The sequence below is a fragment of the Ambystoma mexicanum genome, chromosome 4p, assembly GCF_040938575.1.
Source record: "Ambystoma mexicanum isolate Mex_15411 chromosome 4p, UKY_AmexF1_1, whole genome shotgun sequence".
Taxonomy (NCBI): Eukaryota; Metazoa; Chordata; class Amphibia; order Caudata; family Ambystomatidae; genus Ambystoma; species Ambystoma mexicanum.
The window spans coordinates 259,486,058-259,507,283 of record NC_090927.1 but is presented as its reverse complement, the minus strand read 5'-3'; the positions used below and the strand labels follow the sequence as shown (position 1 = coordinate 259,507,283).

At 47.5% G+C, this 21,226-nt stretch overlaps 1 protein-coding gene across 1 annotated transcript in view; it reads right to left on the bottom strand.

Annotated features, from left to right (window-relative positions):
• CDC5L (cell division cycle 5 like) overlaps positions 1-21,226 on the bottom strand; it is a 472,644-nt gene that overhangs the window by 427,181 nt on the left and 24,237 nt on the right. The window contains exon 2 of the mRNA XM_069605787.1: positions 19,041-19,144. Coding sequence (XP_069461888.1) covers positions 19,041-19,144 — 104 coding nt within the window. The remainder of the gene's footprint in view (positions 1-19,040; positions 19,145-21,226) is intronic.

The window sequence follows — 21,226 nt, the reverse complement described above, 5'->3', positions numbered from 1 at the left end:
GCTCTGGTTTTTGGCTTGATCATTTCACTTATCCAATGGTTGATTCATGAGTAATTTGTGACGACCGTTCAAACCCTATCCAGTTGACGGCTTCGAAGAGACAGGTGTCTCATCACTGGATCAGATTGACTGATAAAGTCCAGCCGTGCTGATGTCACTAGTGGCAACACGACAAAGCAGCATTAGTCACAAAGTAAATTTGCACTCCTGCACAAAGTTACGCAGATACACATGCATACACAAAGAACATGCTTACACATTCTGTAGATAGGACAGATACATACACATCCTGTCAAAAGCTTTTCCTTTTCACTAGCAAAATGCAGAAACGCAAGAAAGCTAAGCATACATGCACCTAACTTGCAACCGCTTTATCACAACTAACCATAGGGAGCTCTGGGGACGTATAAGGAACCTATAAAGGGTTTGATCACTACTAATCTCCAAAGAAAATATTAGAACATATAGGGAAACCATAGAATGACTGTAGTGAATTTGCATGAAGCCATAAGCCTAAAAACATGGAAGAAGAGATGCAGACTCTGCAGCGTGAGGCACACAGTGTTCGCAGCCAAGGACAAGGGCGGGGGGGGAATTCTCTATTTCCAAGGCAGTGAGCCACCTGCGAAATACAGAATAAAATCCTCAATAATTGCAGACAGAAAGGCTCCGTTTTCTGGTCATCGCCCATGTGGCCCACCCGAGCCGAACAATGGCCATTTACTCATGGTGGGAAGAGGAGCTGTTCCCAAGCAAAGCAGACACGATTGATACAAGTGTTGTCCACCGAACATTGCATCCTGCAGGCACTCTTCCAGGTTAGGTGGCTATATCAGTGTCAACAATAGGGACACACACGTTTTCATTACATTGAAAAGGTACACCAAGCTCTGAACAGAACAGGATCCCAGGCCGGGGAAGACCTGCTCCGGCCAATTCAGACACTCAAACCCGGGGGTGCTGTATAATGTTGCAAGGCCCATGGTCATCGGGAGACCCTACAACAAAGTAATATAGTTTTTGGGGAAGTCTCAGGCGAACCCACCTGACATAGTAAGACCAATGGAATAACTCGCATAGGGGATTTCTATAGGCAGCATCACCCGAGCTACCCAATGGGGATGGCCCTTAGGTTGTTGGGATGGGTTGGTGGTTGTGACATCACTAAGGGATAAAACCAGGTGACGTGGGTTCAGACGCTGTGATTGCCGAATATTTTGTTGTTTCTTGTATGATCCCTGTCTTTTGGAGAATAAAGACGGTTTATTTGCCCCAGTGCAGAGTTCTCCGTTATTGCCGGGGGGGGAGGGTTCAGACAGGCCCCAGATACTCTGATGACCTGTGGTGGTATTGATACAAACACCCTCCCACCCCCCGGTCCTCTGGTATACACTATTACAGTACGGTTTACTTCGTAGGCCTGATTTTCCTCCGGTAAAGCTATGGCTACGTAGCAACACGCAGGCTCTGATCTGCTTGTAAAAAAAAAACTTTTAGTGGTTCTGCGCATCCACAAAGGTCCAGGGGACACGCTCTCTGTCCTCGCTCCAACTTTGTGGAGCCCTCTTGCACAGCAGAGCTTGTGTGATATTCCCGATCATCTCGGTTTCCGTAAAGCTCTAAAGTGGTTTCTTTTTTAGATGTCTGCCGTCTGGCCCTCTGCTAGCACCCATATTCATTTGTGCCTTTGTTTTGTTGCGCTTTATAAATTTAAATACTGTGAGACACCTGAAGGTGTCTCACCAGAATGTCCCGGGGATCTGTCATGCAGGTGGCCAGGACACGGCCATCGCTATTGGATCCAGCTCCTGGGGCTGGACCAGTGGGGGAGGATCACCTAGATGGGAGTCTTTGGGGAATGGAAGTGGGACACCCACGGTACAGCCTTCCTTCTAACCCCTTTTCCCACCCTACCCCGTAGGATACTCAGAAGCTCTAGCCCCCCCCCCCCTCGCCCCTTTTCCGACACTTTCCTATACCGTGAAAGACAATGGACTAACAGCAAAGCCAGTTACCTGACATCTCCCAACACAAGGGTCAGGCAGAGTCAAGCAATTGGTAATAACTACACACACCCGACGCCCTTTCCCTTCCCCACAGGGATAAAAGGCGGAGCACAATAGCACACTGGGAGCAAGGCTGAACACACAAGAAAACGGCCATTCCGGCCCAGCAGTTCAAATGGAAGAGAAAGGTGGCGACACCTGGAGGGGCGACGAGGAGGGAATTGCTCTTGCCCTTTTCAACTCAGACCCGTGAAACCTCCGAAGGAAAACATAAGACCGAGAAGTCCAGCTGTTGTGTGACAGGTGCCAACAGAACACAGGGCCCTCGCCCTCCGATAGCCAAAGCGGGGAGAAGCGCTTGCGGCTGTGGTGCCGTCCCCTTGACTCTAGAGATAAGAAGCCCCAACAGTTCAGCACAGCCGGTGAGTCGGAGAAGACCGATAGTAAAAACAAACTGTGCTGGGCCCAAGGTTGCAGGCTACAAACTTGTTGAACAAAGAACGTGTGTAATTGAACTTTAAAGAAACCCTAGTAAAAGTTTCAGAAGCAGAGTGGTCAGGCGTTGTGGGGTGCTCATTCGAAGGACTCCGACTGAAGCCTTTATGGGTTGGGTTGTTTTGTTTAGACTATGAGAACCAAGAGGCAGTGTGAATTGTCAAAGTGGTCCTACGAGGGTCGAGCAAACCCCCTCGTACACTCGAAAGTCTTTTGGAGAAAACTGATTGAACTGTGAAATTGGCAAATGTGAACCCAACAGAGGGATGCCTGCAAATTGAGGGGAAACAGTGATGTACCCGTGAACATTGTGACAAGTGTGAACCCGGCTGAGGGATGTCCACAATGGACAGTTGTGTAAAAAGACATTGAGACTGTTGAATGATTAGTTTTTGAGTGAAAGGCCGTAGTGAACCCGATCGAGGGAGGCCAACATTGCAAGACGGATCAGAGCCCGGCTGAGGGGGATCCAAAGGACGTGCAAGATTACCAAATTAACTTTTGTTTGTTAATTATTTATGGTTCAGCAGGCCTTCTAAGGCAAGAGACACTGCAGGAAAGACTTGGCCATACAAGGTCCTAGCATCATTGAAAGGAACTGTAACCTTGTGCTGACGAGGCCCAGGAGTGTGCTGTGCTTAAAGGTCCTGCCTTGTCCTGTTCTGAAAACCTGACGCGAGACCCTCAGCCATACCATCCGGACTTATTTGTTGAACACTTTTCTTTTATTGGGAACATTATCCTACACTACTTTGTAACTTCGCTGTAAGGATTGGGAATTTTTTTTTATAGGCCCTTTTTATTTGACAAGACGCCACTAGGACTGCCTTCTTATTTGATGGTCGTAGCTTGCTCCCAACTTATGACAATGCATTACTTACCGTAAAAGCATTTCTGATGGTTGTATCTGCTTAGATTCACATGCTGTGCATAGGTCCGACATCCAGTGGTCACTGCGGAGTATTGCATTTTGTTTTTCGTAGTCGAAAAGGGGACGTCGACAAGGCGTGTCTGTAACACTATCCCTATAGTGACGTGCGTTGTACCCACAATCCCTCACGCGTCGAGGTCCCTCTGTTTGTATTTTTCTGCCCTGAGGGAGCCTTATAGACGTGAGTGAGTACAGAAAAGAGAGATATAAAGGAAGTCTATGTTCCTTCCATCCGAGCGGGGGGGAAGGGTGGGCGCATGTGAATCTAAGCAGATACAACCATCAGAAATGCTTTTACGGTAAGTAATGCATTGTCTTCTGATGTTTGTTAATCTGCTTAGAATCACATGCTGTGCATAGACTAGCGAGCAGTACCCGGAGTTGGCGGTGGGTTATGAGAAGGAACAGTAGAGAAAAGATGTCTTAATACTGCCTGTCCCACCTGGGAGTCAGATCTAGAGTGTGCATCTAGACAGTAGTGTTTTGTAAAGGTGTGCACAGAACTCCAGGTAGCCGCTTTGCAGATGGACTCAAGGGGAACATTTGCAATGAATGCTATGGAAGCCCGAGTGCCTCGAGTGGAATGTGCTCTTGGCTTGAAGGGTAGTTCTCTCTTAGCAAGAGTGTAACAGAGAGTGATGCATTGAACAATCCATCTAGATATAGTGGATTTTGAGACCGCATCTCCTTCTCTTCCTGCTGCCACCGAGACAAAGAACTGATTAGTCTTTCTCAGTGGTCTGGTTCTTTCCATGTAGAACATGACAGCTCTGCGTACATCTAGTGTATGCAGACTTTTTTCTCCCGAGCTGGAAGGGTTTTGAAAGAACGTTGGTAGTTCTATAGTTTGGTTTACATGAAATTTCGAGATGAATTTAGGTGCAAACCTTGGGTGTGTGCGTAGAACCACTTTATTTTTGTGAACTGTTACGAAGGGGTCTAGTACAGAAAGAGCCTGTAGTTCACTTACTCTCCTAATGGAGGTGATCGCTATTAGGAAAGCAGTCTTAAGGGTGATATCTTTAAGAGTTGCCTTGTGCATGGGTTCGAAGGGAGGGCCCATGAGTCTGGAAAGTACCACATTTAAGTCCCATCCGGGAGCTGGGTTAGCTATCGGAGGGTGTATCCTCTTTACCCCCTCCATGAAGGCTTTGATAACTGGTATCTTCCACCACGACACTTTAAGTTGGGAAGTGGTGTATGCAGAAAGTGCCGCTAGGTGGACTTTAATGGAATTGAACACTAAACCTGAATCCAGTAAATGGGTCAAGTATAGAATAATGTCAGTAGGAGAGCAGTCAACTGGGTTGATGCTAGTACCTCTACACCAGATAACGAATCTTTTCCATTTGCTAGAATAGCAGTGTCGAGTATTAGGTTTTCTGGCTTCCCTGAGGATGTCCATACATCTCTGTGGGAGTTGTAAATGTCCAAATTCTATGATCTCAGGAGCCAGGCTGCTAAGTTCATGGTCTGAGGGCATGGATGCAGTGTCCTGCCCTTGTCTTGTGACAGCATGTTGTACGGGCAGGGAAGTTTCACTGGGGGAGATAGGGACATCTCCATCAAGTGAGCGAACCAAGGTTGCCGTGCCCACATTGGGGCCACTAGTATCATGGTAACCTGCTCCTGGTGCATCTTGTGCACCACTTTGTTGAGAAGGGGAGTCGGGGGAAAGGCGTAAACAAATTTCCCTGACCATTGAATCGACAGACCGTTCCCCTTGGACTGGTTCTGGGGGTACCTGGAGGCGTAACTTTGGCATTGTGAGTTCTCCAGGGTTGCGAACAGGTCTATATCCGGGAATCCCCATTGCGTGAAGATGTCCAAGACGATGTCTTGGTGCAATTGCCATTCGTACTCTTTGGGCAGGGGGAAGTCTCTGCTGAGTTTGTCTGCTAGCAGATTGATTTCCCCTGGTACATGTTGTGCTAGTAGGAACATGTGTTTGAGAGCCCACTTCCATATATTCTGGGACAGCTTGGACAGTCCTGGAGAGTGAGTGCCCCCTTGCTTGTTGAGGTAGTACATGGCTGTGGTGCTGTCTGTGAGGACCATCACTGTCTTTCCTTGTAAGTGTTCCTGAAAGGCTTTCAGTGCTTTGAACACCGCTAGTAGTTCCAGCAGGTTTATATGCTTGGATGCTAAACTCGGAGTCCACACTCCGTGTGCCGTTTGATGGGATAGGTGAGCCCCCCATCCTGTAAGGGATGCGTCTGTGGTTAGAGTGGCTTCCACTGCGGGTGTGGCAAAAGTTTTCCCCAATAACAGGTTTTCTTTTGTCCACCACCGTAGCGAGAGAACCAAGGCCTGCGAGACCACCACTAGATCGTCCCATTGTCCGCTGGCCTGACACCACTGGCTGTAGAGCCACTCTTGCATTGGGCGCATGCGCAGGCGCGCGTGAGGTACCAAATAAATACATGACGCCATCATCCCTAGCAAGCGCATTGCTTTGCGTACCGTTACCTCTCGGCCTGCTACATAATGGGGAATTTGAAACAGCATGTTTTGGACCCTCTCGTTGGAGGGGAATACGAGGCCGTCCCTTGTTCGAATTAGAGCCCCTAGGAATTGTTTGGTTTGGCTGGGGTCTAAGCTTGACTTCTTTTCGTTGATGGAGAAGCCCAGTTGGGACAAGAGGTCTACGGTCTTTTGGGTATTGGAGAAGCATGTTTCGTAAGAATCCCCTGTTATGAGCCAGTCGTCGAGGTAAGGGTATACCGGGATGGATAATCTGCGCAGGTGGGCCGCTGCCACTGCCAGTACTTTCGTGAATACCCTTGGTGCAGATGCTATCCCGAAGGGTAGTACTCTGAACTGGTAGTGTTTGTCCTCTATTTTGAACCTGAGGTATTTTCTGTGCGATGTCAACATTAAAATATGAAAGTATGCATCTTTCATGTCCAGTGTTGTCATGTAATCCCCTTGTGATAACAGTGGGATTACCTCCTGTAAGGTCACCATACGAAACTTTTGGGGTTTGACAAAAATGTTCGCTGGGCGCAGATCTAATACAGGGCGCATGGTTAAGTCCTTTTTGGGTACAAGGAAGTACACTGAATAAATACCTTCTGTTACCTGTGATAGGGGGACGGGCTCTATAGCTTCTTTTTTCAGTAGTTCTTCCACCTCTTGAAGAAGAATGGAGAGGTGTTGCGGTGTCATGCGCCGGTTCCGTGGGGGTTTGTACTTCGGGGAACCGTTGAACTCGATGCAGTATCCGTGGGCTATGGTGGATAATACCCAACGGTCTGACGTGATTCCCTCCCATGCTGAAAGGAACGATGTTAGCCGGCCCCCGACCGGTGATGCATGGGAGGGGACCCGAATTTTCGGGTCATTTGCTGGTATTGGGCGTGGAACCTCTGGGGCTGGAGCCACGACCTCTTCCTTTGCCACGGCGTTGGCCTCTTTGACTGAACTGGGTGTTACCCTGGTTGGTGGGCCAGTTGGAGCCAGAGTAATATTGTTGTTGTTGGTTCTGCTGCTGTCTTTGGCCACGAAAGGAGCGTTTATTACCATAGCCTCGCCTGTTAGGGGGCCTAGAAATTTGATCAAGAGTCTTGATGGTATCAAACTCTTTTTTAGCATGTTCTAGGGCCTCATCTACTGCTTTTCCAAACAGATGCGTCTGTTCAATGGGTTTATTTATGAGGGAGGCTTGGGTTTCGGGCTTAAAACCTGAATTGCGTAGCCAAACGTGGCGCTTGAGAAGTATTCCCTGCACTAGGGAGCGGCCAGCCGTCTCAGCGGCATCTAGGGAGTTTTTAACGATGCCCTGGTTTACCAGTGTGCCCTCTGATATTATAGCTAGCAGGCGAGAACGCAGAGGTTCAGGTGCTTCCTCTGCTTCGCTGCACAGCTTGTTCCACTGTGCATCTGCGTAGCTAGCTAAAAGTGAGTTGTTATTAGCAATTCTAGTAGAGAAGGCGGCGGAGGTCGTGATTCTCTTCCCCAGTGCGTAGAGTTTTTTGCCTTCTTTGTCTGGAGGTGCTTCACTAGTGGATAGTGGCACCCCTGCTCTTTTTCTTGTGTTGGTAACCACAAGGGAGTCCGGAATAGAGTGTCCTCTGATGTATAAAGGGTCAGAGGATGAAGGGCTGAAGAGCTTTTCTATTCTAGGGTTGACCCCTCTTACTAAAGCTGGGTTAGTAAGGGAAGGAGAAATTCTTCTTTTAATAGAAGCCAGGAGTGGAATAGATTGGCTAACAGGGGCTTTTTCTTTGATGACTTTTTCTACAAAGTCAATGTCTGGAAGAGTTTCCCCTGTATCAATCTCAAAATGCGCTGCTGCCTTGCGCAATAGTGCATTGAGGGAAGGTTGGTCATCTATGGGAGAGGAGTTCCCATGTGAATCCTTGAGAGGAGAAGGGAGAAAGGCATCAGGGTCTGACTGTACTGATGGGGATTGCCAAGGCTGCACTGACGGTGAATGCCAGGGCTGCGAGGTAGCTGTATCCTCTTCAAACCCTGTAGGAGTGGTGTAAGGATCTTCTTCGAACCCCTCTTCCTCAAGTTCTACCTCTTCTTCTCCACCCAAACACTCCTCATCTTCTTGGAGGTATTGCTCCTCCTCAGTGAGGTCAACCAGCCTAGGAATCTTGACTCTAGGGTCATCCTGTGGCCATTCTCTTTGTCTTTTGTGAGTGGGTGGGTCTTGGTTTCCTAGAAACCTTTCCATTTTCTCCATGCAAGAATGGAGTCTTTCAAGGGTCTCATGGGGTACCCCTGAATAGTCTAGAGGGGGGAAATTAGTGTTTTCGCCTTCGAATCGTTTCGAACGCTCCCACAACGTCGACGAGAGGTTCCCGTCTCCTTCTGAAAAGCCTTCAGGTAGTTCGGAAGCGTCCTTTGGAGAAAGGGGCAGATCCTGGCTACTTTTGTGTTTTTTCGACGCTGTATTCGACGTTTGTTTCGTCGTCCGCGTACGTTCGTCTTCGGCGACAATTCTCGCTAGGCTCTCGGCCACGATTTTGTCCGTCGAGGGCTTTGGTGTCGACGTTGTGTGCGTTGCGCGTTGTACCTCGACGGTCGCTCTATGGAGCGTTGCGTCGGATGTTTTTGGGGTAGCGCCCGTGTTAGATGGAAGCCCAATCGCTGGTCGCGGCTGCGTTTGCGGGTGGGGCTTGTGACCTTTACGGTCTGCGGTAGACGCCGGAGTGCCCTGCGTCCCCTTCGGCGCTGATGGATCCTTCGTTCTCGAAGAAGAGCCGTGGGTAGTGTGTTTAGCCTTATGGGGTTTGTGTGCGTCCTTGTCGCCGGGGTGTTCATCCCCATAAGCAGGGCGTGAGCCGAGCCCGTCGGGGCCGGGGACGGACGACGAGGAGCGTGAGCGCTCCTTCTGGGGGTTCATGACTTCCGTAACGGACGTCGAGTTATCGCACTCCTCGTCACTTTCAGTAACAGCGGGTGAGGAAACCGACTTCGACATCGCGTAGTCCGCCCACCTCTTAACCCTACGTTCTTTAAGAGTCCTGGGTTTTAAAAGCTTGCAGGCTGCGCAGCTGTTCTCTATGTGATCGAGGGGTAAGCAACGATTACAGAGCTTGTGCTTATCTTTCCAAGTATATTTGCCCCTGCAGCGTGGGCAAAACTTAAATGGTGTCCTCTCCATAGCTGAGGCAATAATAGCTGGCGATAACAACCCCAAGGGAAAGAAAAGGGAGAAAGAAAGACATTCTCAAAGAGAAGAGACAAAGTTCTAACCCCCACTCTCCCTACTGTAAGTTGGCCGTCGAGGCCAGGCCACGTGTTCGACAGCGCCGAAGGATCTCCTCGGCTCTTCCACTCCGTCGAAAATAGTTCGGCGGAGAAACAGCTTCACAGCTAACGTCGAGGGGGAGGGATCGTTACCAGTATATTAAGTTATGACAAAAGGACCGAGGTCCGTGGTAAGTATAGCAATGTCTCTCTAGGAGCTCCGCGAAAGGCGACCAGAAACTGGGCGGAAAAAAACAATCTGAGGGACCTCGACGCGTGAGGGATTGTGGGTACAACGCACGTCACTATAGGGATAGTGTTACAGACACGCCTTGTCGACGTCCCCTTTTCGACTACGAAAAACAAAATGCAATACTCCGCAGTGACCACTGGATGTCGGACCTATGCACAGCATGTGATTCTAAGCAGATTAACAAACATCAGAAATTTAGTTTTAGATTAGACATTTTTCTCACCCATTATACTGTTTCATTAACACCTTTGCAGTGTGATCATTTGTGTCCGTCTTTACTGTTGCCACCATGAGTTCCTTAAAATACATACATAACACTGGTTAAATCCCTCTAGCTTTTATCAATAGTAAAATTCACTCCAGGATTACATTGAATATACTTTTCTGTGCCCCACCTTGTGGCACTGTGACTCTCCCAAGTCCTGCAGTGCTTTGCTAGGATTATTGGTTCTCAGTCCAATTACTTTCAAACGTCTGTTGGCTATCACAACTTTTAAACAAAATCACACATATTCCTTGCATTCCCTGTTTCACAGTACGTGTGTCCATATAATTCTGACACTGAACGGCTTACCTAGCCTTCAATGACAGTACTCATCTTTAGTACACTCTTTTACTCGGGTCGCATGCCCGTTCCATTCTCAGGCATTCACAGCGACTTTGCCAGCCATGATATGCAATATTTGCATCTTTCTCATTCCATAGTACCTGGGTCATGCGCCCGTTCCGGTTTCCCAGCTTCTCGTACCATGAATGTCTTTGGCAGTCTTTTACCCCACAGTTTACAGCCCTCGCTGTCATCCTCAGGGTGGGAGCGTTTGCTTCCCCCTTCGTGCTAGTCTTGCTAGTATCAGAAATCGCTGTGTTAAGCTCGGGGACTCTGGCCTTCATTGGACTGGGAGTCCTTGTACCCAGTCACTCCCCGCATGTGAATCTAAGCAGATACAATCATCAGAAATGCTATTACGGTAAGTAATGCATGTCTTCTGATGCTTGTTAATCTGCTTAGAATCACATGCTGTGCATAGACTAGCGAGCAGTACCCGGAGTTGGAGGTGGGTTGTGAGAAGGAACAGTAGAGAAAAGATGTCTTAGTGCTGCTTGTCCCATTTGAGAATCAGACCTAGAATGAGTGTCTAGGCAATAGTGTTTTGTAAAGGTGTGTACAGAACTCCAGGTTGCCGCTTTGCAAATGGACTCTAGGGGAACATTTGCAATGAATGCTATGATTGCCCCAGTGCCTCGAGTAGTGTGCTCTAGGCTTGAAGGGCAGTTCTCTCTTCGCAAGAGTAACTTAGTGTGATGCATTTGACAATCCACTTTGAGATTGCTGATTTAGAGACAGGATTCCCCTTCTCTACCAGCTGCCACAGAAACAAAGAATTGTTTAGTTTTCCTCAGTGGTTTAGTTCTTTCAATGTAAAACATGACTGCCCTGCGCACGTCTAGTGTGTGAATGCTTCTTTCGGCCATGTTAGTAGGATTCTGGAAGAACGTAGGTAGTTCGATTGATTGGTTCACATGGAACTTTGAAATACATTTCGACGCAAACCTGGGATGTGTGTGCAGAACTACCTTATCCTTGTGGACTGTAACAAAGGGGTCTAAAACAGAAAGAGCCTGTAGTTTGTCAAGGCTGTCTTATAAGTCAGATCTTTCAGACTTGCTTTATGGATAGGCTCAAAGGGAGCTCCCATGAGCCTGGTCAAAACCACATTCAGATCCCACCCAGGGGCTAGATGAGAGATGGGAGGATAAATCTTAACCCCTTCCATAAAGGCTTTAATTACTGGTATTTTCCACCACAATACTTTTTGCTGTGATGTGGTGTAGGCGGACAGCGCAGCCAGATGAACCTTTAGGGAATTGAAGACTAACCCAGAGTCCAACAGGTGGGTTAGATACAACACAATGTGTGAGGGTGAGCAATCGATGGGATTGACGCCTTTGGAATTGCACCAGATGAAAAACCGTTTCCATTTGCTGGCATAGCAATAACGTGTATTAGGCTCACTCGCTTCCCTGAATATGTCATGCATCTCTGAGGGAGTTGCAGGTGTCCAAACTCTACGATCTCAGGAGCCAGGCTGCTAAGTTCAGAGTTTGTGGGCATGGATGGAGGGTCCCCCCTCTGTCCTGAGACAACATGTTGTACGGGCAGGGCAGTTTGGCTTGTGGGGAGAGGGACATCTCCATCAGGTGAGCGAACCAGGGTTGGCAGGCCCACATGGGGGCCACCAGTATCATAACTGGTTCCTGGTGCATCTTGGGCACTATCTTGTTGAGAAGGGGAGTCGGGGTGAAAAGCGTAGACAAATTTCCCCGACCAAGTTATCCAGAGTCCGTTCCTCTTGGATAGGTTCTGGGGGTATCTGGAGGCGTAGTCTTGGCATTGGGCGTTCTCCTGAGTAGCGAACAGGTCGATCTCTGGGAAACCCCATTCTGTGAAGACGTTGGACACAACCGCCATTCGTATTAGTCTGGCAGAGGAAATCTCTGCTGAGTATGTCTGCCAGAGGACTGAGTTCCCCTGAACATGTTGGGACAACAAAAACATCTTGTGTTTGAGAGCCCATATCCAAATGTTTTCGGACACCTTGGCTAGCCGTGGAGAGCGAGTGCCCCCCCCCCTCTCCGTTTGTTCAGGTAATACATTGCTGTAGTGCTTTCCGTTAGGATCACCACCATCTTTCCTTGCAGTTGCCCCTGAAAGGCTTTCAATGCTTTGAACACCGTTAGTAGCTCCAGTAAGTTTATATGATTGGACGCTACCTGAGGGGACCACATTCTGTGGCATCAGGTAATATTATCCCCATATATATGGTCGCCGTAAATAATATCGCCGGGAAAAGCAGGTGAGGCCCACAACCCGTGAGAGATGCGTCTGTCGTAAGAGTGGCTTCCACTGCAGGGGTGGTGAAGGTCTTCCCCTTCAAGAGGTTTTCTCTTGACCACCACTGCAGAGAAGAACGAGGGCTGGCGAGACAGCTAACAGATCTCCCCCTTGTCCGCTGACCTGACAGCACTGGCTGTTGAGCCACTCTTGCATGGGACGCATGCGCAGCCGCGCGTGGGGAACCAAGTATATGCATGACGCCATCATACCTAGCAAACGCATGGCTTTGCATACCGTCACCTCCCGACTGGCTACATATTGAGGAACCCGAGAGAGCATGTTCTGAACCCTCTCACTGGAGGGGAAGACAAGGCTGTCTTCAGTCCGAATAAGCGCTCACAGAAATTGTTTCACTTGGCTGGGGACTAAACTGGATTTCTTTTCGTTGATTGAAAAACACAGGCTGAAGAGGAGATCTACTGTTTTTTGGGTGTTCGAAAAACAAGCGTCGAACGAGTGCCCTGTAATGAGCCAGTCGTCTAGGGAAGGGTAAACTGGGTCTGAGTCTGCGCAGGTGTGCTGCTGCCACTGCCAGGACTTTGGTAAACACCCTTGGCGCTGAGGCGATGCCGAAGGAGAGTACTTTGAACTGGTAGTGTTTGTCCTGAATCATGAACCTTAGGTATTTTCTGTGCCCTGGCAACATTGAAATATGAAAGTATGCATCTTACATATCTAATGTTGCCATGAAGTCCCCTCTGTTTCAGCAATGGGATCACCTCCTGCAGTGTTACCATGCAAAACTTCTGGGGTTTTATAAACTTGTTCGCTGGGCGCATATCCAGAACAGGACGCATGGTGAGATCCTTTTTGGGTACAAGTACACTGAATAAATACCCTTGTTTACCTGAAGAATAGGGACGGCTTCTATGGCGTCCTTTCCCAGCAGAGCTTCCACCTCTTGGATCAGGATCTCCAGATGGTCTGGTGAAAGGCGCCGTGAGCGCGGCGGTCTGAACTGTGGAGGTCATGCGAATTTGACGCAATAACCGTGGGCGACCGTCTTTAAGACACACTGGTCGGAAGTTATCCCCTCCCATGCCATGCCTTGAGGAAAGATGTTAATCGCCCCCCCCCCCCCAACCGCTGGACTTGGTGGTCATTTCTGACCAGAGGCTGAGGCTCCTCTGGGATTGGGGCCTCTGCCTCTACCTTTGCCGCGTTTCTGACCCCTTGGGGGGTAGTAGGTAAGGCTTACGGATGCTTGATTCGTGTTGAAGTTACCTGTGCCGTAGTTGTTCTGACCGGCACAGGCTTGTCCTCGAAAGGACCGCCGAGAATTATTACCCCTCTGGGAGGAGGGTTTCTGTGTAATCTGGTGCAAAGACCTTAAGGTCTCGTGTTCCTTCTTGGCCGTCTCCAACGCTTCATCCACTGCTTTCCCGAAGAGGTTAGTCTCCTCAATGGTTTATTAATGAGAGAGGCCCGAGTCTCAGGTCTGAAGCCCGACGTCCGCAGCCATGCGTGTCTTTTTAGAAGAGTACCTTGTGCAAGAGACCTGCCTGCTGCTTCTGCATTGTCACGGGTGTTCTTCACCACATTCCGATTGACCAGTTTCCCTCCGAAACAATGGCGAGAAGCTTTGTTCTGGCTGGTTCAGGAACCTCCTGGAGGCCTTCTTCGAGCAAGTTCCATTGGGCATCAGCATAGCTTTCTAATAGCGTAGTATTATTAGCAACCCGAATGGTGTATGCAGCTGCTGATGTGACACGTTTGCTTTGCCCAGGACATACTACCTTTTAGACTCCTTGTCCGGTGGTGATTCTCCCGTGGCAAGGGGTACCCCTGCCCTTTTTCGAGTGGTAGTCACTACCAGTGAGTCTGGTATGGCGTATCCCCTTGATATACAGAGGATCGGTAGGAGAAGGGCGAAATCATTTTTCGACTCTCAGGTTCACCGCCCGTGTCTGAGCAGGTGTGACCCAAGATGGAGCTACCCGTCTCTGGACAGAGTTAAGGAGGGGGATGGATTGACTCGCTGGAGGTTTTTCTTTAATAATATCATCCACAAAATCCTGCTCCGGTACCGTTTCTTGAGTTACAATTTTGAAAAATCTGGCCGCTTTTTTCAACATGGAGTTGAAAGCCATTTGGTCATCCACAGGGGAGGCCTGGTGAGCCGGAGTGGACGGAGGAGAATCCAGGCACAAAATATTAGCGTCCCGATCTTGTTGTGTCCATGGATTTTCACCTTCCTGCTGGGTCTCCTCCCAGTTATCTGTCGTGTCCGGTTGATCCTCCTCCTAGTTTAACAAAGGACGCTTTTTCCTCATTATAGATATCTCTATAAGTAGCCATATGGATCAAGTCTTCTTGTTGGAAAACCTGAGACTGATCTACTTTAACTTGAGGGTTAGGGTCTACCCGTGCTTTTTTCAGGGGCAGATGATCTGAAGAGGCGATAATCCGCTCCAGCCGATCCATACAACCTTCAAACTTCTCTGTAGTCCATTTAGAGGACCCAAACGGGCCGGCGCAAGGAGAAGTGACATTCTGTGCCACCAGGAGGTTTAGCGGATGGGTTTCAAGGTAGAGGCCTAGTCGTAGTTTTTAGGCCTATAGAGGCCTTGGAACTCGAAGCGTCGGGCTCCTGACTTTCGACGTGTAGGATTAGGAGTAGCGCCCTTGGTCTTTCTTGTTTGCCCAGTCGCCATGCACTGCTGCGAATGCAGGGAAGGCCTTGGATCAGAGCGATCCGAGCGAACCGGCAAAGACTTCGGCGGCCCCGTTGGCGCCTTTGCCTTTTTCGACGCAACCGTCAAAATTGGTTTAGGGGTTGTGTGCTTAGTGTTACGGTGCGATTGTACGCCCCTGTCGCCGGGTGTGGTCCCCGTCGCCGGGTGTGGTCCCTGTAGCAAGACCAGAGTCGAGCCTGGAAGGGTCGGAGACAGGTGTGGCGGATCTAGAAGTGTCCGCCTCAAGGTCTAGAACATCGGGGTTGGACATTTGGTCATCCGAAGTATCCCCGTCACATTCGGCTGGTGTGGCAGTGGGGGGCTCCACACGTGACATGCCGTACGCAGCCCAAAGCTTTACACAGTGCTCCTTAAGGGTCTTGGGCCGAAGGAGTTTGCAAAACTGCACACCGCTTCTCGTTGTGCTCTAGGGGAGACAGGCGTTACACGTCCTGTGCTCGTCCTTCCAAGGATATCTGACCCTACACTTAGGGCAGAATCTAAAAGGAGTCCTTTCCATAGCAAAAGGGAAAGATGACCAGCCCGAAAGGGAAAAGAGGGGAAAGGAGGAAAGACCTACTAAAACAATATGGCCACCTCGACCCCACTCTCCCTACTGTATAGGTTGGCCAGAGGGCCCGACCACGTGGACAATCCGGCTGCTGGATCTTAGGCGCCGAAATCCACAGCCGTAGAAGATTCCCCCGTACTCCCCCGTAGTCTTCGTCGAAGTTGTAGTTATTGGCGAAATGACTCAGGGATAGTGTTACAGACACGCCTATGCCGACGTCCCCTTTAGGTCCCCGCAATACTCTGCGTTTACCACTGGATGTCGGACCATATGCACAGCATGTGATTCCAAGCAGATTAACAAGCATCAGAAATTTATTTTATTAAATTAGAACAGCAGTGGTATGAACCGCCGCTGTCCCAGTTGCATTTCCACCCATCAAACAGGTGCTTTATTTTTGTTGACATTTTTGCAGCAACAGGCCCTTTAATGGCCTGTCGCTGCGAAATGTCGTCCCAGCAGCCACATGGGTGATGAGAGCAAGTAATACTTTCAGTCAGAAGCGCGCTACTAACACCAATGTACTCAAGGGTGCTTATTTTGAGTTGCTGCCCAGACGTGAATAAATGCACAGGTTATCTTCTTTGAATAAGCCGACCGATCAATTTCTTCAAGTGGCACAAGTAAAACAAGTGCATCTACAGTTTATTTTTATTTGTGCCATTTCATAATTTGCCCCATTCGGATTGCCAGAAGAGATCAGCCACAACTCAGTTTTCAAATAACTGCTCTTAACCCAATCAAATAATGTAATGTCAGTATAATGGTATGACAAACAAGAGTATATCAAACTGTACTCTAAGATAAAGTAATGAAAAGAAGGGGCCCTAAATGGCTGGGTATTTGTGGGGGCAAAAGGACGCACCAGAGGGTCATGGTGGGTCGACTGATTAACAGTTCTGAAAAATCACGGCACCAAATAGTAACTGCGAAAACCCTGGGATCCTAGCTGTCTTGGCTCTCAAGGTGCTGCAAGTCCCAATCCAGTGGATATGGGGCAAGATGTGTCCTTTTCTCATTCTCCCAAACACGAGGGAGGCTGGCACACAACTACAGGGGTCCTTCAACACATTGATGTCCTAGCTACCAGTGTAGCTGGCAGAGAAGCAGGTCGTGTACCAGCAGTTGTTCACCCCCACTGGTCCCTGGGGATGGTTAGGGGACAGAACTTCCCGTTGCCTTGCACTTTCAGTCTTCATTTGGAATGATCAACTCTCCCAACAGAGGTCAAATGAAATCTTCTTTAAAGGTTGTAGGCCAAAAGATGATTCAAATAAGTGTTTAATGTCCTCTTCTTTTAAATGGACTAAAGCTACCCTTCCTTAGTGGCCAAATCCCTGTTCTTGAAAGAAGTGGACTCTGCCCTTCTGTCAGCACACTGAAAGTGCTTGGTTCTAGGGGAGAGGGAGAAACAAGGGGTTGGAAGTATTCCACCACTGCACAGAGCACTCCCGTCTACTCTTAACTTGCCTCCTTCTCACTACGATAAAAGGCCTTCAGAAATTCAGCACCCTGATGTGCGATACTCCCTTTGAATGGGAGTGCTCCTTTGATGCCTGAGCCCAAGACAGCTGCCTGTTGTGCTGCTATCTCTAGTGGAGGTTACCGGCCCTACCAAAGGCTTCAAAGAAGAGGCATGACCATTCAGGTTATCCTGTCATTTGGCAGGCTCAGCCCATCCAGCCAGAATACACATCACCTTCCACAGCTGAGCTGACTCACAGGAGCGGACACGTGTGATATCAAATTGGATGTGGCTGCAATGATCATAAGTAGTGCCAGTTACAGGCATAGCTTATATTTAGGAAAGTAGCCTGGCATAATTACGGGTTACTCATGGCCATCATAGTATTGGTATAGGGTGCATATCTTAAATGCAGTCCAGCGCTGCAGAGACTTGGCTGTCACTGCAGCTCTCAAATGTGCAATTGTGGCATCTGAACCTGCTCTGTGCCACTGGTAGAGCGGGTGCTGCAAATCAGGATGCTGATGAAGCAGGACACAGATAAACACTATGTTTTTGGCATGGAGCTTATGAAAGGGGTATCTGATCAGAAGATTACCCTTTCAGACATGGAACTTACCACAAGGCATTGCGTCACCAAGACGCGCGCATCATGCGGTCTCATTAACAAACTCCACAGCCACATTCGCCCCTTTCTCTCCCAGAGAAACAACAGGTCTCTGCTGGGCTCATCTCTAGTCAATTCACGGATTGACTACTGTAACAGTCTTCTGGCCGGCACTGTCCAGTCAAATTTCCCCACTCTTCAAGTGACCCAAAAACGGGGCAGTAATAGCAGTTCTAGGTATTCCTAGATGGCATATCTCTGAGGCAAGAAGAGAGCTGCACTGGTTGCCCGTGAGGCAACGTTTATCTCATAAAATCCTGACCCTAACTCACAAGTGCTTGACCCATGAGGCGCCCGTCTACCTCACAGAGCGTCTGAAGTCATACCTTCCCCTGCGCTCCCTTAGATCACAGGACCAGACCAAACTAGTTCAGCCTAGATTTCGCCTGGCTAAGTACGGGGGGGGGGGACAAGCTTTAATGTCTTGGCCCCCCCTGTTATCTGGAACGCCATCTCTCCTGAACTCAAATCCAAACTACGACGGAGTTGAAAATAAAAGGCTGAAAAACTTGCTTTTCAATGCTTCCTAAATCTAGAATCACACTGATCTCCCCCCCGACTCCGATTTCATGTTGTCTTGTCTGTTTTCTGCACGCCCCAGAGGCCCTCAGGCAAGTTGGCACGTTATAAAAGGTTTAAATAAATGACCTGCAACATTTTATTATTTAATGCAAATCAAAAAAGCATGGGCTTTGACACCCTTACCAGATGGCAATTCATCACAATTAACTCCATGTAGGAACCCTCTTTTTCTAACATTATATGCCGTCCAGCACAATTCTTTAACGGACCAGCTATTGCTGTGGTATCTGATGCCAGATTCAGGCCACGAGAAAGGACAGAGAAAGAAAGAAAAGGTATTTGCAGCAATCATAAAAAGTGCTCCACCGACCAGAAGCAAAGTGTACTTTTCCAGAGTGTAGTGGCAAATACACAAGTTAAGGAGGGCGTTGCACACATCACCAAGCCCCCCAAACACCTACCCGCTCTCAGCGAGGCCTCAGTCTCCTCCAGTGGATTTTTGGTGAGCACACATGTATTAATTTGTAGCTTTAACAATTGTGTATGCAGCATTTTGAGCTTGAGCAGCCACTCAGACGGGGGACCTGCATGTATTTTTTTATCATGCTGGATTTGGATAGAACACCAGTTTCCAAGGCTCAGCGAGTAGGATTTTCCTGGTTGATTGATAAAGCGAACCAAATCCAATTTGTGCAAACACATTTATGGCATACAGAGTCAAAGGCTCGTACTGCAGAAGAGTTCTCTAAATGGCCTGCAGCCCCAGCCTGCTGGCAAATATCAGAGATCATAGGAATGGCTGGTATGAATGAGAACGTTTATGTAATCACGTATAGTAATAACTGTATATACATACCATCGGGCCTTGCACTGTTTTGCAGATTTTCGGTGTAAAAGTGAAGCAATACGTGACCATTGGTTTTTGCCATATTTCATAACAGCAGCTTTAAGAATTTCATCCTGAAAAATAAAATCACTTATTTAATTTGCTCCAGTAATCCAAAAACTTCTATTAAGAGTAAAAAACAAAGACCCTTTCAGCAACTGAACTAATCAGCAACCACATTACACATCTACTCCTGTATTGCAGCATTTGATATTCTGTGGCTGCTTCCCATTAACGATTTTAACATCGACTGGAACAATAATGATTTGGGGTATTCATTTAATTCAGATACCTTAATCTGGGTCTGCATCACTGTATTCGGTACTGCACACTTACAGGGCAATATTTGGGATTGAGTAAATCCCTTAGAGTCTATGCTGTTTTGCACCACCCTCATACTATAGGCAGGTCTGACCATTTTGAAATTCCATTTTTTGCTTCTTTTTTCCAGAATCTTTTCCGTTAGACCCACAATTTCAAACTTTGCCAATTCATTCTTTCAAACCTATTTCTTCAGCTGATTTTCTCCTTCACAAAAATCCCTGATTTTCAGGTTTTTACCTATGTCAATCAGTTGAGATCCGACCATCACTCCTTATTTATGTACAATAAAATATACACAATATGCAGTACATAGAAAAATCAAATATAAAGACCAAGAATAAGGCGCTAAAAAGCTGCAGATTACAAGAATAAAATCCAAAGGAATTAGATAAACACAGAATTCCATATCAAAGACTATTAGTTTTACGAAATTATAAGTAAGCCGGGATAATGCATAATTCAGGGTTTCATGTGATAATGTCCCGGTAAAAAGGCAGCGTGTCAAAAAAGTCACTGCAAAAGGGCTGTGGTTTGCGGCACCATTATCACTGTGAACCTGTGGGGACACCCCTGCAACACTCCCTTTAATGTTAATGTTGCCACGGCCTTTTCCCGGCGACTATATGTATGGCAACCATTTGTGTGGGAGTATTACTGGATACCTAATTCACATTTCAACTGGAAGCTGCAGCTCCAGGGAAAGATTCTTTAATGGTTGCAGAGCGCCTAAACAGTTCCAGAGTGCAAAGACCTCAGGAATCCGCGCTCCTGCCGCAAGATCTTCAATTCATCAGCCAGATATGCAGGAGTCTGAACATTTATTATTTGTATTTCTTAGAAGGCTCATTTAAAATTCTGGCTTCTAATGGGAGCCAATTAAGAGTTTTTAGAATGGAGATAGCCAGGTAGCAGCACAAAACTGCTTTAACGGATCCAAAGAAGATTGAGGAAGTCCTGCTAACACCCAGTTGCCAAAAATCAATCCAGGACAGAAGTAACGACTGAACTAATAAGCGAGAATGAGCAGAAGACAGAAAAGATCTTATAGCTCTTCGTTAGAAGGGAATAATAGCAGATCTAACCAAATAACTAATGTGAGGAATATAAAAACAATTGAGGATCAGGGGAAACCCATAGATTAGCAGAAGCAAACCCATAAGGCGCCACCAACATATTTATAACAAATATAAATGGGTGACAGCAGGGTAGAGTTAGAAAACAAAAAGAAATTGTCTTAGATGCATTCAATGAAAAAAATGTGAAGGCGTTCAATTTTTTAATATCCAACAATCAATATCGAAGATGATACATATGACTGGACGATATCTTAATAAAGCTGCATTTAACCAGAATACTCAGCCCTACAGATAAGGGGTTATCAGCCACGTTTACTCCCTAGAAATTGGCAAATACTCCCCCCCCCCAAAAAAAATTCTAAAAATAATAAATCAAAAGAGAGTCAAAATATCCCCAACAAATAAATTGGAAAAAGACATGTAGAATCTTGCGCCCCTGCTGTCACCCTTGGAAATGGCCAAACCCTCAATAGAAGTACTCTACCAATATTCAATTGGATATGAATGGATATGTTTTGGACCAGTAGAGCACGTAGTAAGTACCACAGGAAGAAACTATTTTAACTGGCTGATTAGAAGTAAACCTGTATGTTTTGATGTGCATGAATAGCTAGATGCAAAGAAATAAATATTTCAAAAACTTGTTTTTCAGTTAAAACCTATTTTTTGCTTGTTTATAAAATACTCTCATTGGGAATTGGACTTACATTTTTACTCCCCAAAAAATAATTTTACTCCCAACTTTAAAAAAAAAAA